Raw genomic sequence first — 17,633 nt, 5'->3', positions numbered from 1 at the left:
TGTGAAAAGTTTGGCTCACCGTCTCAGATTAGGGCAGGATTTTAGATGGCATAAGACCAACCCTCCACTTGGTCACATACCAAACATGAACAGCCTGGGTGGTCTCTGTGTACAGTGGGTTTTTGTATGAATTAATTTCGTAAAAAAAACACTACTCGTGTCTGTTGAAGAATTTATTCATAAACAAATTACTAGCACAGTAGCCAGGGTGTTGATCATGATGGCAGATGGAATGCACATTCAAAAGATAGCATAATAATATCCAATCACCTACAACTAAGAGCTGAACAGTACATCATTAGGCTTATTTTGCATACATTTATTAACTTGTTTTTATTTGATCGTTGGTGAAATAAGATTGAATGGACAATACCAGCACAATTGACACAATAGTTAATTTCTTTAGAACCTAATAGAGAATTGCAAGTTTGCACATTTTGATCAAGTTCGGTCATAAGCTTAATTATTATGAAGCATTGATGATTTCAATGAGACACCGATGACGCAACACGATGAATGACGTCAGGGCTTGTGGGACGTGAAGTATCTCTTCGCTGTTAGGCCTTTGTTTTCTGCTACAAACGTCTGCAAAGAAGAAAGCAGAATGAGCGTGATGTCATCTGTGTTTGCAAATTGGGTACAAATGAGTGTCGGATGAGACGGAAGACAGACACGGGGCAAGCTGTCGAAACCAGCGCGCGCTTACACACACACACACACCGCCACCCATGGCACACACACACAGACAGACATACACACACTAGCACACACTCCACTCACACTGATACACACATATGTACGCGCGCACACAAACACAACATGCACACACCCACCCAGATTGGCGCACACACGTGCACACACACATTCACAAACGAAGACTGGACCTTCTCTTTGAGAGAAGATGGAGAGGGGGTCTTCTCAAAGGCTTGCCATGGGGGGGGGGGGGGGGGGTGTGCTGTTGAAATGTAGCATTTGAAAGGGGAATTTTGATCTCGACTCGGAAATAAAAGGTAAGGGAAGGGCTCCTAATATGGACCACTTTTTGTTTCATGCTGATAACTAGCTTGTTTTCTTGCGAAGAAGTTTCATTTTGTGTTTGGTAGTCCTTCTCTCTTAGGTTAACCGTTAGGCCAATTTAGAGTGAAATAGATCGACATTCAGCAAAAATTAAATGCAGAAAAAAATCACAAATGGTCCATATTAGGAGCCTGGGCAAATAATATGGACCAGTGAAGCGGCCTTCACGAATCACCGTAAAAAGCCCCCAATACTTCAAAATAACATGATACAACTTTGTCTACAAGTCAGACTAATTAAAATATGCTTTAGATTTATCTGTTTCGGGTTGACGAGAGCATTATTTAAAGCACACCAGGAAACTAAAGAAGCTTTTCAAAAACGGAGTGAAAATAAATGAAATTATCAACTACCACGAAAAGAAGACTTTTTGTTATATTTTTTTTAAATCTCGAGGCCGGGCTAGTTATAGGTTATTTCCAGCAAGCTTTTTAATGAATTAATGAAAATAGCCTTTGGCTATTATTTTCTTCGATTTGTTGAAGGTGAATCTTAGGTGACTCGCACATACTTTGAGATTTTGCTATTATTTTTTGTTTGCAGTGGAAACTCGGGGTCAACACTGCTAAAATGTAACAAATACGGTCTTAGCTGTCATATATAGCAATTTTTGTGTGATAAAAGCTTTGGCTGTGGACAGAAACGAGTCCGTTTTAGGCGGCATATTTAGAGTGAACGCTGCCAAAAGTGAAACAAAGAAAAAAAGCCTAACGGTTTTGAGATTTGTGATTCTGCAACTGTTTTGACATGTGCAAGTTATCCAGAGAGGGTGAATACAGCGAATAAAACTTTCCCAAGGTTTAACTCGGCATACTTACCACTAATAAACGTCCATCATCCAAAATTTCTCGGGTAACGGTAGAGTCCAGTTCGCCTTCTTTGGTGGGCTTCTGTTTGTGGACCATTTTATCCCCCTCTAATGTCACCAACGACTGAAAATAACGAACATTCAATTTTTGCTTGCTTTACATTTTAAACAACTAATCTTCTTCTTCTACGTTCGTGGGCTGAAACTCCCACGTGCACTCGTGTTTTTTTGCACGAGTGGAATTTTACGTGTACGACCGTTTTTACCCCGCCATTTAGGCAGCCATACGCCGCTTTCGGAGGAAGCATGCTGGGTATTTTCGTGTTTCTATAACCCACCGAACTCTGACATGGATTACAGGATCTTTTTCGTGCGCACTTGGTCTTGTGCTTGCGTGTACACACAGGGGTGTTCGGACACCGAGGAGAGTCTGCACACAAAGTTGACTCTGAGAAATAAATCTCTCGCCGAACGTGGGGACGAACTCACGCTGACAGCGGCCAACTGGATACAAATCCAGCGCGCTACCGACTGAGCTACATCCCCGCCCTAAACAACTAATTATATAATTGACCTTTGCGTTATTCTTTACTCTAGCTGACTCAGAATTCCCTTGCTTATATCTATGACCTCGTGTGACCTCTTGACTTTACACAGTGACCCACTTTGTCATTTGTCTCATCCTTGACCTCATTGAACCCGATTATGTCGCTTAGGGACTGGGTGGCCGAGTGGTAACGCACTTGCGCTCGGAATCGAGAGGTTGCGTGTTCGACCCTGGGTCAGGCCGCTATTTTCTCCCCCCTTTCCTAACCTAGGTGGTGGGTTCAAGTGCTAGTCTTTCGGATGAGACGAAAAACCGAGGTCCCTTCGTGTACACTACATTGGGGTGTGCACGTTAAAGATCCCACGATTGACAAAAAGGGTCTTTCCTGGCAAAATTGTATAGGCGTAGATAAAAATGTCCACCAAAATACCCGTGTGACCTGGAATAATAGGCCGTGAAAGGTGGATGCAGCGCCTAAAGGCAGTCGATCTACTGGCCGATGTGAATGCGTGATATATTGTGTAAAAAATTCCATCTCACACGGCATTAATAGGTAACATGCGCCTTGAGTCGCCTTGTGTGGTGAGATACGTGCGCGATATAAATCCTCGTAAATAAATAAATAAAAATCTCTGAACTTTGACCCATCACTTGAAGACTCAACCCGGTTTTTTTTCTTATCGTTGAACACTCAGTCACTGCACATCAATGACCGGCCTTCAAGTTGAAACAATCCACCCTGACCCTTCTTATACATCCTTGACCTCAAATGACTTTAGTGATGACCTTGACCTCACCTTGACCTTCCTGCCGTCCATGGTGTCCTCGTCAAATTCCTCGCCCATCTTGAAGGTGACGATTTTGGACTTGAAGGTGGAGGAGATGTGGAGCGTCCACTGGTCCCCCTCCCTCTTCCAGTCCTCGTAGCTGGTCAGCTGGTTGGCCACTTTGCGAGTGACCAGTCCAACACCTGTGAAGAAAAAGTGAGAAAATGATTGTGTTTGGATATCTAGCTAGCACGTTGTTGTTTTAGGGAGTTTTAGATGCATAAAATGTCAGATTGTGTGCCCCCCACTGAAACAAACTCCCCCCCCCCCCCCCCCGCTAACACCCCCCTCCCTTCTTTCATATCTCGCAGCTGATCAGCTGACTGGCCACTTTGTGCGTGACCAGTACTGTTCCACACCTGTGAAGAAAAAGAAAATGATTGTGTTTGGAGATCTAGCTAGCACGTGTGTTTTGTTTTTTTAGGGAGTTTTAGATACATAAAATGTCAGATTGCGTGCCCCCCGTGCCTCCCCCCCCCCCCCCCCCCCCCACCATCCTTTCTTTCATATCTCGCAGCTGGTCAGCTGACTGGTCACTTTGCGAGTGACCAGTTCCACACCTGAATACAAACATAGTATACAGGTAGATTTAGCTGCCCGCAGCCCTAGCACTGTGCTTGTACGGGAGTTGAAGATGCATACAACATCAGGTTGCGTGGCCCCCCCTCCCCTCTTCCATTCTTTGTTGTTGGTCAACTGGTTGGCTTCTTTCCGAGTGGCCAGTCCAACACCTGAGAATTTTTTTAATTTTCTTTTTAATGGAGGTTTATTAGCATGACGTAGTTGTGTTTTAATGAGTGGTTGATAGGGAGGTTTAACCTCCTCCTCCCCTCCATCCCCCGCCAACACACGCACGAACACACACACACACACGGACGCACACATCCACACGCACACACACGCACACACACACGTACGCACACACACGCACACACACGGGCGCACACACGCACACACACTCGCTGCATATCCATCCCCACGTTAATAGTATCTGCCTCTGTCTGTCGGTACGTCCGTCCGTCTTTCTTTCTGTCTGTATGTGTGTCTGTTTGTCTGTCTCGCTCGCTCGCTCGCTCTCTCTCTCTCTCTCTCTCTCTCTCTCTCTCTCTCTCTCTCTCTCTCTCTCTCTCTCTCTCAAAATGCTCACTGTCCCACTTTCTATTTTTCCTGAACTTTGAATAAAAATGTAACATACCCGCAGCTTTCATGTATTCATCCCAGTTTTCGCTGGAAGCCAACTTCCAGTGGCCCAAAAACTGATCGCCGTTAGACATGGCTGATGGTGAAATGTGTAGCTCACTTCAGACGCAGATGGAGTATTGGTCTGTACTGTATCCGGATAAAAATAATCAAAAACTATGTAATGTTACTGTCTACGGTAAAGGGATATGCGTGCATGCACCCACGTAAGCACCCACGCACACGGAACTAAAGTCAGTCTGACATCCTTCCACTTAGGCTGATCATAGACCTATATTAGATCCCTGGGCTGATATAAAACAAAAATCGACAGCCTATCAGCTCCCTGTGCAGAGGTGGGGAATATTGTGTGTGTGTGTGTGTGTGTGTGGGGGGGGGGGGGGGGTTGTGTTAAGGCCAACAAAAAAAATTGTCTGTTTAGGGTAACCCGACCGACCCTATCGATTTGGCGCCGACCCAAAAACTTTTTTTTAATTTAAAAGAAAAAAAAAGAAAAAAAAAGAGGTAAAAATGCTAAAAAGAGACATTTGGCGTTTCTTTCTCTCCCTTTCTCTCTGTTTTATTTATACGTTAGTTTTGAAACATGTATTCATCAAATATAAGAAGTGAATGTTCAGCCAAAAAAAAAAAAACTTTACCTACCTACCGACCCTACTTTTTTTGGTCATGTTACCCTAAACAGACAAAAACAATTTTTGGCCTAATCAACGGTGACACTGACTTGATAAAGATTTGAAGGTACAGTCTCAGTCTTTCCTGATATCGGAAATTTGAGGTAAGGAGAACGGCCTTTTGTGACACTGCTATCTTATCAACGACAACACGCGAGTATACAATTATCTGCACTAAGGTTTCACGAGACAGCTGATGCAATATCAATCAATCAATCAATCAATGAGTCTTATATCGCGCATATTCCGTGGGTACAGTTCTAGGCGCTCTGCAGTGATGCCGTGTGAGATGAAATTTTATACGGCCAGTAGATTGCAGCCATGTCGGCGCATATTTACCTTTCACGGCCTATTATTCCAAGTCACACGGGTATAGGTAGACAATTATTAACTGTGCCTAAGCAATTTTGCCAGGAAAGACCCTTTTGTCAATCGTGGGATCTTTAACGTGCACACCCAATGTAGTGTACACGGGGGGAGGTTCGGACACCGAAGAGAGTCTGCACACAAAGTTGACTCTGTGAACTAAATTTCCGCCGAACCTGGGATCGAACTCACGCTGACAGCGGCCAACTGAATACAAATCCAGCGCACTACCAACTGAGCTATATCCCCGCCCCAATATCTACCGTTGAGCCGAGCTATTTACATGGGAATGAATGTGCCGTTTCAAACAAGTTCTGTTTGATTTCTAGCGGCAGCTTTGGATAGCACGATTCATTTTATTTAAGTCAATTTTATATACACGGCTAACGTTTCAAAATTCAGAATAAAACAGAAGAAGAAATGTAGGTTATTGGAACATTACCTCGCCAACATTTTGCATGCAAGATTCATCAAGGATTTTGAGATACATTATGAGGCTTATATCGCGCGTATTCCGTGGGTACAGTTCTAAGCGCAGGGATTTTTTTTTAATGCAATTTATATCGCGCACATATTCAAGGCGCAGGGATTTATTTATGCCGTGTGAGATGGAATTTTTTTTACACAATACATCACGCATTCACATCGGCCAGCAGATCGCAGCCATTTCGGCGCATATCCTACTTTTCACGGCCTATTATTCCAAGTCACACGGGCATTTTGATGGACATTTTTATCTATGCCTATACAATTTTGCCAGGAAAGACCATTCTGTCAATCGTGGGATCTTTAACGTGCACACCCCCAATGTAGTGTACACGAAGGGACCTCGGTTTTTCGTCTCATCCGAAAGACTAGCACTTGAACCCACCACCTAGGTTAGGAAAGGGGGGAGAAAATTGCTAACGCCCTGACCCAGGGTCGAACTCGCAATCTCTCGCTTCCGGGCGCAAGTGCGTTACCACTCGGCCACCCAGTCGTTACCACTCGGCCACCCAGTCGTTACCACTCGGCCACCCAGTCGTTACCACTCGGCCACCCGGGCCAGTCGTTACCACTCGGCCACCCAGTCGTTACCACTCGGCCACCCAGTCGTTACCACTCGGCTACCCAGTCGTTACCACTCGGCCACCCAGTCGTTACCACTCGGCCACCCAGTCGTTACCACTCGGCCACCCAGTCGTTACCACTCGGCCACCCAGTCGTTACCACTCGGCCTCCCAGTCGTTACCACTCGGCCACCCAGTCGTTACCACTCGGCCACCCAGTCGTTACCACTCGGCCACCCAGTCGTTACCACTCGGCCACCCAGTCGTTACCACTCGGCCACCCAGTCGTTACCACTCGGCCCCCCAGTCGTTACCACTCGGCCACCCAGTCGTTACCACTCGGCCACCCAGTCGTTACCACTCGGCCACCCAGTCGTTACCACTCGGCCACCCAGTCGTTACCACTCGGCCACCCAGTCGTTACCACTCGGCCTCCCAGTCGTTACCACTCGGCCACCCAGTCGTTACCACTCGGCCACCCAGTCGTTACCACTCGGCCACCCAGTCGTTACCACTCGGCCTCCCAGTCGTTACCACTCGGCCACCCAGTCGTTACCACTCGGCCACCCGGGCCAGTCGTTACCACTCGGCCACCCAGTCCTTACCACTCGGCCTCCCAGTCGTTACCACTCGGCCACCCAGTCGTTACCACTCGGCCACCCAGTCGTTACCACTCGGCCACCCAATCGTTACCACTCGGCCACCCAGTCGTTACCACTCGGCCACCCAGTCGTTACCACTCGGCCACCCAATCCACTCGGCCACCCAGTCGTTACCACTCGGCCACCCAATCGTTACCACTCGGCCACCCAGTCGTTACCACTCGGCCACCCAGTCGTTACCACTCGGCCACCCAGTCGTTACCACTCGGCCACCCAGACCACTCGGCCACCCAGTCGTTACCACTCGGCCACCCAGTCGTTACCACTCGGCCACCCAGTCGTTACCACTCGGCCACCCAGTCGTTACCACTCGGCCACCCAGTCGTTACCACTCGGCCACCCAGTCGTTACCACTCGGCCTCCCAGTCGTTACCACTCGGCCACCCAGTCGTTACCACTCGGCCACCCAGTCGTTACCACTCGGCCACCCAGTCGTTACCACTCGGCCTCCCAGTCGTTACCACTCGGCCACCCAGTCGTTACCACTCGGCCACCCGGGCCAGTCGTTACCACTCGGCCACCCAGTCCTTACCACTCGGCCTCCCAGTCGTTACCACTCGGCCACCCAGTCGTTACCACTCGGCCACCCAGTCGTTACCACTCGGCCACCCAATCGTTACCACTCGGCCACCCAGTCGTTACCACTCGGCCACCCAGTCGTTACCACTCGGCCACCCAATCCACTCGGCCACCCAGTCGTTACCACTCGGCCACCCAATCGTTACCACTCGGCCACCCAGTCGTTACCACTCGGCCACCCAGTCGTTACCACTCGGCCACCCAGTCGTTACCACTCGGCCACCCAGACCACTCGGCCAATTATTATTTGTATCAGTGTTGGTGTGTGTGTGCTTGGAAGACCACTCAGAGTCGACGTACTGTAAATGTAACGTTTTGTTTTGTCAATAGGCCAAAAAAAAAAAATTGTCTGTTTCTGGTAACATGGCTAAAAAAAATAGGGTCGGTAGGTCGGGATTTTTTTTTTTTTTTTTTTTTTTTTTTTTTTTTTTTTACCCCCAAATGTAGACCAATAAAACTAACTTTAAAAATCGCGCAAAGAGACTGGATTCACTATACATAGAGACAAGACACTCAACACATTTACAAATCGTCAGCGGACTTTCGTTTTCACACGTTTTTGTTGTTCATTTTCTCACCCTGTCCTTTACCACCACCAAAAAACCCAAAATTTTGGAGTTAGGAAAAAAAAAGTTTAGGGTCGGCGCCGAAATTTAGGGTCGGTCGGGTGACCAGAAACAGACAATTTTTTTTTTTTGGCCATAATTCAACGTTCCAATAACACACGATACTTTTTTTTTTTTTTTTTTTTTTTTAAATTAATAGTAGACTGAAGAACCAAATTCCAGTTTCTACTTGTCTCAAGGTTACGATAAAATCGAATTTCACACTTACCGTTCCAGGCGAACCACAAGCTTGTTCTGTCGTCTGAGCGGTTTTGTAGTCTGCTACTTCTACAGCTAATTTGGCCAAAAGTTTGTATTACGATACAGGGTTTAGGCGATGTGTGGCACTAAAATTAAACTTGAAGAATACATGGAATAACCTAGTTTTCTTGGTAGTTATTAAAGTGACTTATAACAATGAATGACAAATTTGTAAATATTAATGGACACAGATGGCCGTTGCTATGGAAACAGCCGCCATATTGGATTTCTAGGAAACGGTTTTACAGCGACTTCATACATCAAAAATGCATGATATTTGGCACAGAGATACACATGTCTTTTTATCTACAATCATATAGAACGATATTGTTTTACTAAAGACTACAGTTGAGTTTATATTAATTTTTGTAATAAGGATTAATGAATTTCTAACCGCATAGTCTTTAATCCTTATTTCAAAAATTAATATAAGTTCAACTGTAGTCTTTTCTAAAAAAAATCGTTCTATACAATTGTTGATAAAAGTCATGTGTATCTTTGTGCCAAATATTAAGCATTTCTGATGTATGATGTTGCTGTAAAACCGTTTCCTAGAAATCCAATATGGTGCTGTTTAAGCCAGTTTCCATAGCAACGGCAGTCTATGTCCTGTAGTATTCACATATTTTTCATTTCTTTTCATAAGTCACTTCAATAACTACCCCAAAAATTAAGTTATTCCATGTATTCTCCAAGTTAAATTTTGGTGGTTTTAGTGCCTCACCGCGTCGGACATCGCCTTAAAACGCTGATACAGAAATGCCCCTATCTCTGTTTAAAAAAAGATATAGTGTCGTTGGTTTATATCTCACACCTTATCTCACGGCGTGGAACACCTACGCGCAGTGGCCTTCGCAGGAATAAAACTTAAAGGCGCGACAGGTAGGAACAAGTCTTTCTTGACGCATCGGCATTTATAGACAGACAGACAGAAACATATACAGACAGACACGCTCGCTCGCACGCACGCACACACACACACACACACACACACACACACACACACACACACACACACACCAGGCTTAACTGAGTGACAATCAACACCTTTAAAACATGTATTAATGATTTGTTACACTGCCTGCTACCCAAATCAAATGCAAGAAGTCCTGTCTAGCCGTAAACGTGAATGAGCAAAACACACTCCAACCTTCCACTTAGTCTCACATTCAATCACATATTCTTACCTCAACTCACATAAATGGCATTAACTTCAGTTCATTGCTAAGATATTGAAGTAGTACTCGACCCTGGTAAGGGGGGAAGTAACTCCCTAAGAAAAACAATCCGTAGTCAAGGACGGGAGTCACCTCCCCTACCGGTAACCCGCACATGCGCGGTCCTGCTACCGGCCGTCATTCCACCCACTTCAACACTCCTGCACAGACGTGTTGTGGTACTCCGGCATATTTTTTGCCTTGGCCTTCGTGGAAGGCCATTTGACCCTGGTCTTTGCGTTGCTATCTTTAGGTAAGATCGTTTCACTATCTCTTCGCTGCGTTCGTTCGAGTATTTTCGTTCGTTTGAGTATTTTCGCTGTTGTAATTCATCTCCACGTGCGCGTGTTCGATATTGCAAATGGCGGACAAAAACTCAAAAAGCAAGGGCAAACTTGTTTCCCTACTCTCTTCACCGGGAAAAGAGAAGGATAAAGACAAGTCTAAGTCTAAATCAAAGACGCGTGCCTCTGTGGCTTCTTCACAGCCTACTTCTTTAATTCTGGTTACGGACCCGGTGACTAAGAAGACAGAACGGGTTTCGCTCGACTCTACGTCACCGTCACCGGTTTTCCCTACGCGGGAACGTTCTTCTTCTCCTCTCTCGCGCTCGCAGACGCCACGGTCTAGCGAGTCCGTGTCGCGGGAAGAAATTCTGGCTATGTTCGCAACTCTGAAACATGACCTAGTTGCCTTACATTCGGCGGAAAGGCCTGTCGCTCCCCTCCCGCCTGGCGTGGGGGGGGTGGCTTCTCTTTCTAGGCTGCGGCCGTCCGCGACGATCACGTCGGCCGATCTCGGGCCGGATTTTTCTGGTTCGGTTGCGGATTCCCCTGCCTTGTCAGGGGGGTTCGCGGCCTTAGCGCCGCCCGGTTCCAGCGCTTCGGCGTTGGGCGGCGTTTGTGGGAGTCCCCATCTTTTTGGGGGCTCACACTTGCCTGCGGGCCCGGGTTACGCTCTTGCGTTGCCGGGTTCGCAGACGGCTCCTCCCCGGCAGTACACCGTCCATCACGTGGTGGGTGCGCTAGGGAGCGGCGTAGCGCGCCAGCCTGCCCCCCTGGGATCAGTTTCGGCTGTCCCGGCCTCTGGGGGGCAGGCAGCAGCGTCTTGTTTGCCCAGCTCTGGCCTACAAGATTCTGTCGGCGGTCATCGACCTGTAGCTCTTGGTTCGGCTGCCGCCGTTCCTGGTTGGAGTTCGCAGGGGGTAGGCTCCTCTGGTTGCCCCTCGGGGCTTCCGGTCGGGCCTGCCCGCGGATTGTCGTCCTCGACTTCCGGTTGTGCTGTGGCAGGCACTTCCGGTGGAGGACAGCGGGCTAGTGGTTCCGGTGGCAGTGTCCCTGCTATCCCGTCCCTGGTTACGCATCGACTTCCGGCCCCGACTTCCGGTTCCGCCGCGGCGGTTCCGGTTGTCGGCGGTGCTGTTGGTGGACAGTTTGCGGCGCTTCCGTCTATTGTTCAACCGACTCTAGCCACTTCCGCTTCCGTGGACGGGTGGGTTTCCGGTTTACCGGACCCTCCTTCTGATGGAGATCAGGAAGGTTTTGGAGAGGAACAGGAAGGGGATGAGGATCGTTCCGAATCCGTTACCCCCTTACGGATTCCCAATAAGCTGGGCCCTACTCTGGAGTTGGCTGCGGAGATAACCTCACGGTACTTCCCTGAGGGTGTCTCCGCCGACTCTACTGTTGTCGCACCCCCTCCTTCTGCTTTGGCAGACTTTGCGGGCGCGGGGGACACGAGGGCGAAGTTCCGTTTCATGGAATCTCCTTCCGTCCCGTTTGTGATGGCTCAGGTGTTGGCGGACGCTAACACACCCTACCCTCTTTTGGCTGCTCATGGGGAAGCCCCCCCTTCTGCCCAGCCTTGGTTAACCTCGGCTCAGGCAGGCGGCGGCCTCCCAGCCAACTCGAGAAGATCGCGGCTGCCTAGCAGGCCACATTCTCTTCTCTCCTCCTTTTCGCTGCCCACAGCTCCACTTCCGGTGACTCCGGAACTGGCTCGCTTGCGGCAGGATGGTTATAGCCGAGATAGGACTTCCGTTTGTACGGAACAGAGTCTACTCGGGCTGGAGGAAAGCGGGCGTTCTTCCCTTGAACTGACCTCTTTAGCGGAAACGCTCATCCGGTCTCTCACGAGAGCCATCGCTTCGTCCATCGAGCCTTTTAGGTTTCGTGACGATGCTATTGAGGCTGATGCTGCCATGCTCCTGGCGGCGCTTGCGAAGGTCACTGACAGTCAGATGACGCTTGCTGCTCGGCTCTACTCTCAGGTGGTGTTCTGGAGGCGCGAGGCTTTTCTTAACGGCTCTCGCCTGACGGATAAGGCCACCATAGACTCTTTGAGAGTCTCTCCCTTTTCAGAGGGTGCGTTGCTGGGGTCTCACTCTTTGGATGCCCTTCGGCAGCAAACTGAGGAAACTCGTGACCAACATGTGGTGCAACTGACGGAACTCGCTCTTAAGCAGCACAGCAACAAACCACGGAGTTCTACGTCAGCGCCAGACAGCTCTTCTGGGCAGCAGTCGTCTCGCGCAGGTAGGGGTGGGTCACGGTCCCGTCCTTACCAGCGTAAACCTTCCTTCGGGAAGCGGGGGTCTGGGCGCAAGCCCAACCCCCAATGAGCCACCCCCGATCCAGTCACCCCCCCCAGCCTCTACCCTTTTGGTAGCAGGCGGCCTCTTCCGGGTCCTGACAGCTTGGCTGTCTCGGGCAAGCAGCCTATGGAGCATGGGGGTGATTCGATCGGGGTTCCGCCTTCCTTGGCAGGAAGGCAAAGCCCCTTCGTCCAGGGCGCCGGCCAACTTCCGGTTTCCGGTCAGCCCAGACGCTCAGGAGACTTTTCAGGCGGAAATCCTTCTCTTTCTGCGGAAGCAGGCTATAGAGGAGTTTCTCGGCCACCCCTTCTTGGGACTTTACGGCACAATTTTGGTTGTCCCCGGGGTGTTGCACCAAGGCATGGTGTTCGATTCACGGGAGTGGGCAGTCCGTCCAACTCAACGTCGTTTTACAAACTGCAGGCGCGCCCTTTTCAGGCGGCGCTCAGTCCAGTCTGGAATCCGACGTCACACGGCTGGGACGTCTCAGTTCCGTTTCGGGGTCTGGTCGCAGCAGACCACGCCTCAGTGGATGAACACTCCTTGGCTTCTGTTTCATCACTTTCTCTCCGCTTTCCAGTGCACCCATTTGTTGTTTCTTTACGACAACACGGCGGTCTCTGCTTATTCCAACAAACAGGGCGGGTCCCGATCTCGGCTGTGGTCCAGCCGAGCATGCGAGACTCTCTCTTAGATCCTGATCTCGGCTCGCTATCTGCCCGGCTGCCTGAACGTCCTTGCCGACGTCATCAGCCGTTCCTTCCAGATCCTCCACACGGAGTGGACCATCAGGCGCTCCTCCTTCTTTGGGCGCAGGTAGAGCGTCCGATGGTCGTCCTTTTTGCCACGAGATTTTCACGTCGCCTCCCGATCGTTGTGTCTGTTTCCGGGCCCGGAAGCTTGACAAATCGACACGATGACGATCAGCTGGGCAGGGCTAGAGGCTTACGCCTTCCCTCCCACTCCACTCATCGGAAGGGTTCAGCCTAAAGCCGACTTGGAGCGGCTTCATCTCCTTCTCGTGGCACCGCGCTGGCCCAGTCAGCATTAGTTCCCGGACCCCATGCGGCTCACCAGCGGCCCGCCAATCCCGCTCGGCCGCCGGCGAAGGGAGCTTTTCCAGCCCAGAACGGGGACTCTGCACATCGCCCCGAGGGCCTGGATCCTCACGCCTGGAGAGGGTTCGGAGATCACTGGGGTGCTCAGGCGCCTCCGTTTTCGCTTTTGGACTTAGGCCAGAAAGGCTCACAGGCCACCTCCTCTGTCTACTAGTCACACTGGCTGGCTCGGACTCGATGGTTTGCGGCTAATAATGTTGTCCCGGTCGCCCTGCGATCAATGCAGGTCGCAAACCATCTGGCATGGCTCTCCGCTCGGGGACGCGCCGCGTCCGCTTTGCGCGCTCGCCGCTCAGCCATCTCTGTTACTTTTAAGCAACTTGGACGCTCCATCTCCCTCGGGGGAGTTATCGCGAGTGTGCTAAAGGGCGCGGCCCTCAGTTCTGCAACGGAGAGAACTTCTGTCCCGGCTTGGGACGTTCTTCTAGTACTCGAATTTCTCCGTTCTAGTGCTTTTGAACCTTTACAAGACGCTAGTCTCTCTGACCTTACGCGCAAAACTCCCATGCTCATACTGCTCGCTTCCGCGCGGAGGGGCAGTGAGATCCACGGCCTCTCAGGCCTAGACCGGGATATCACTTTCGGAAGAGACGGCTCGGTTTCACTGCGTGTCCGTCCCGATTTTCTCGCCAAGAATCAAAAACCTGGTCCACTTTCACCGATCATTTCCATTCGGCCTCTCCGGGACATTTTTAGCCCCCGGCGATCCGGATTTTTCTAACTGCCCGGTACGCGCGCTTAAGGCTTACTTGTCGCGCACCGCTCCGTTTCGAGCATCAGCTCCGAAGTTGTTGTTTATTTCGATCATTTCAGCCCGAAATAAAGACTTTGCAAAAACCACGCTTTCCAGATGGTCTTCCACACTTATAAGGCATGCTTATCAGTGGTGGCAGACACAAAAAGGGGGGGGGGCAGTCAGTCCTTCCTCCTCGATCACCTCGTATGCACGAGGCTTGAGCGTGGGCAACTTCCTTAGCTGTCTGGAAGGATGTCAGACGTCCTCAAAGCTGCATACTGGACGACTCATGATGTCTTCCTCAGCTACTACCTCCGGGGCATTGCCAGCACTTACCCGGACGGTACCAACTGCCTCCCAGCTATGGTTGCCGCAGGCCAGATACTTCCAAGAGATTAATGTGAGTATCCCACCGCCTTTATGTGCAATCTGCCATTTATGTGAGTTGAGGTAAGAATATGTGATTGAATCGAAAATTTCAAAACTAAATTTTCATTTAATTAATATACTTACTCAACTCACATCGTTTATACCCTCCCATCCATCCCCGCTAACATTATATGTGTTACAGGTGTGTGTTTCCGTGGGGGAATGACGGCCGGTAGCAGGACCGCGCATGTGCGGGTTACCGGTAGGGGAGGTGACTCCCGTCCTTGACTACGGATTGTTTTTCTTAGGGAGTTACTTCCCCCCTTACCAGGGTCGAGTACTACTTCAATATCTTAGCAATGAACTGAAGTTAATGCCATTTATGTGAGTTGAGTAAGTATATTAATTAAATGAAAATTTAGTTTTGAAATTTTCGATTTACGAGCGACGACGATTTACTAGTGTAACAGACTGACACACACAGGCACACATCCACGCACGCACGCACGGACGCACGCAAACACGCACACACTGGCACGCACGCACACACACACACACACACACACACACTCACGCACACACACACACGCACACACTAAATAGTGTCATAAATTGTTGTTTGTCTTTTACACGCAAGCTACAACTGAGGATTTACCCCCCGTTGCTTCTTTAAACTATCGAAGCCATTAATGTAAGCCGAACGTCTTGCTCAACAAACACACTTCAATCTTCCACTCAACTCAGATTTATGCCGAAATCTCAACTTGAGTTTGTTGCGATTCACTTGGCAGTCTTGAGTGCACATGGTCTTTAAAGAGAGAGAGAGAGGGGGGGGGGGCATGGAAGAGAGGGAGAGAGAGAGACACAGAGAGCACCGACGCACACACACACACATGCATACCGGCACACACACACACACACACACATGCATACCGGCACACACACACACACATGCATACCGGCACACACACACACACACACATGCATACCGGCACACACACACACACACATGCATACCGGCACACACACACACACACACATGCATACCGGCACACACACACATACACATTTCACTTGCATTTTAGGTATACTCATTCATAATGCATCTTATCTTAGCCATACAAGGTTTAGGAACTGCATTTTAAACATAAAAAACCCATTCGCAACATATACATACCTTAAATTTACGCCAAACAGGATTTAAGTCCAACAGTAGGGAGTCACTGACTGGGCAGTCTTGAGTGCACATATATTTCCACAGTTCACAAGCATGTTAGGTCAAGTTTGAGTCATTACACGCAGAGACAAGTGGCAGAGATAGCCGTGTAGCTTACGTCTCTGACCGATAGCACACACACTTATCAGTGACTCGGTGATTCAGACAAGGATCAGAAGTTAACTCTCTTCTAGACTTGAGTCAATGACAGTGACTGAGTAGACCACAGGCACTTGAATCAAAATTTCTGGCTTGGATTAAACTCTTGACCATTCAGTTGTTACGGCCTTGAGAGGAGAGAGATTCAGACAGACAGACAGACAGACAGACACTCGGACAGACAGACAGACAGATAGATAAATAGATAGATAGATAGATAGACACTGAGACAAACTGACAGAAAAACAGACAGACATACATACAACATACAGACAGACAGACAGAGAATGACAGACAGACAGACACTCGGACAGACAGACAGACAGACAGATAGACAGACAGACAGACCAGGGCCGGACCCAGGGGGGGGGGTTCCAGGGGTTCCGGAACCCCACCCCTGGAAAAAGCACGTACCTTGTTTTGAGTGGGTTTTTTTTTTAAAAATTTTTAATAAATTTTGTGTGTGTCTCTAACAAATTTTATTCAATGTGAAATCCGATGAGAAAAAGGTACCCCCCCCCCCCCCCACAATGCTGCTCTTTACCCTCAAAACAAGGCCCAGAATGCACCAGATTGCACAGATTTTAACCGTTTTTCAAACATTTTCCGGGGGTGCATGCCCCCGGACCCCCCTAGTTCGCGCGCCTGCTTTGTAGGCGCGCGCTTGTGGCTTCGCCACTTCGCTGATTTGCCCCCCCCAAAAAAGGAGGAACCCCCCCCCCCCCCCCTTACAACTCATTTGGTCCGGCCCTGCAGACAGACAGACAGACAGACAGACAGACAAACAGACAGACAGACAGACAGACAAATTAGACGCAAGAATGTCTTTTAATTTTCCGCAATGGAAGACAACAGCTCAGTGCAACATCAGTCATAAATACAGTCTAATGTCACCTCTTCAGAGCCCTGAGGCTTTGTTTTACAAACGGAACTGAAAATGTAATGAGCACAATCATGGTGAAACTGAAAGTCCTCCAACAAACACTATGATAGAGAGAAGTTTATAAAGAAATTGTGATGGCGATCTCCTCACGATAGGAAACACTAGCGTGAACAGAATCCGTTATCTTATATCTTATAGATGACTGTCTTTGCCCTCAGGAAACGCTGTACGTATTCAGACGGAAATGTTAATATCATCGCTATCAACTAAGGTTAGTTAGTTAGTTTTTGGGGTTTAATGTCCCTTTAGCAGATGCTAGCTGCTATTCGAGACCGTTTCAGCTAAGGTCGAAAGTGTGGACACACACGTACATAGACACACGCAGGCACAGACACACTTGCAACACCACCACCACCCCCCCCACACACACACACACACACCGTGGCCACCCCCCCCTCCCTCACAAACACAGAGCGATGAACTTGATGGATAATCTCAGTTGAACTTTAGCGTGTTAAATTACAAGGACTGGGTGGCCGAGTGGTAACGCACTTGCGCTCGGAAGCGAGAGGTTGCGAGTTCGACCCTGGGTCAGGGCGTTAGCAATTTTCTCCCCCCTTTCCTAATCTAGGTGGTGGGTTCAAGTGCTAGTCTTTCGGATGAGACGAAAAACCGAGGTCCCTTCGTTGT

The 17,633-nt window shown here is 49.2% G+C and overlaps 1 protein-coding gene across 2 annotated transcripts; it reads right to left on the bottom strand.

Annotated features, from left to right (window-relative positions):
• Positions 1–158: 158 nt before the first annotated feature.
• LOC138979462 (fatty acid-binding protein homolog 6-like) lies at positions 159–16,062 on the bottom strand. 2 transcript variants are annotated; one of them, XM_070352181.1, is made up of 5 exons: positions 15,863–16,062; positions 4,455–4,588; positions 3,230–3,402; positions 1,896–2,009; positions 159–585 (listed from the first exon to the last, which is right to left on the bottom strand). In XM_070352181.1, exons 2-5 carry the CDS (start codon positions 4,531–4,533, stop codon positions 523–525), a joined length of 429 nt encoding a protein of 142 aa, XP_070208282.1. In that variant the 5' UTR covers positions 4,534–4,588; positions 15,863–16,062; the 3' UTR covers positions 159–522. The 2 variants fall into 2 exon arrangements, with proteins under 2 accessions (XP_070208282.1, XP_070208283.1); XM_070352182.1 differs by lacking the exon at positions 15,863–16,062 and adding an exon at positions 8,621–8,743.
• Between the last annotated feature and the right edge of the window lie 1,571 nt (positions 16,063–17,633).

Source organism: Littorina saxatilis, linkage group LG11, assembly GCF_037325665.1.
Source record: "Littorina saxatilis isolate snail1 linkage group LG11, US_GU_Lsax_2.0, whole genome shotgun sequence".
Classification (NCBI taxonomy): domain Eukaryota; kingdom Metazoa; phylum Mollusca; class Gastropoda; order Littorinimorpha; family Littorinidae; genus Littorina; species Littorina saxatilis.
This window is presented reverse-complemented; position numbering and strand designations above follow the sequence as displayed.

Coding starts and splice junctions, on each gene's coding strand:
- LOC138979462 (XM_070352181.1), bottom strand. CDS start 4,533: ATGTCTAACGGCGATCAGTTTTTGGGCCACTGGAAGTTGGCTTCCAGC. Junction 3,403..4,454: donor TGAATACATGAAAGCTGCGG/GTATGTTACATT, acceptor TTTTCTTCACAG/GTGTTGGACTGGTCACTCGC. Junction 586..1,895: donor ATGATGGACGTTTATTAGTG/GTAAGTATGCCG, acceptor TCTTCTTTGCAG/ACGTTTGTAGCAGAAAACAA.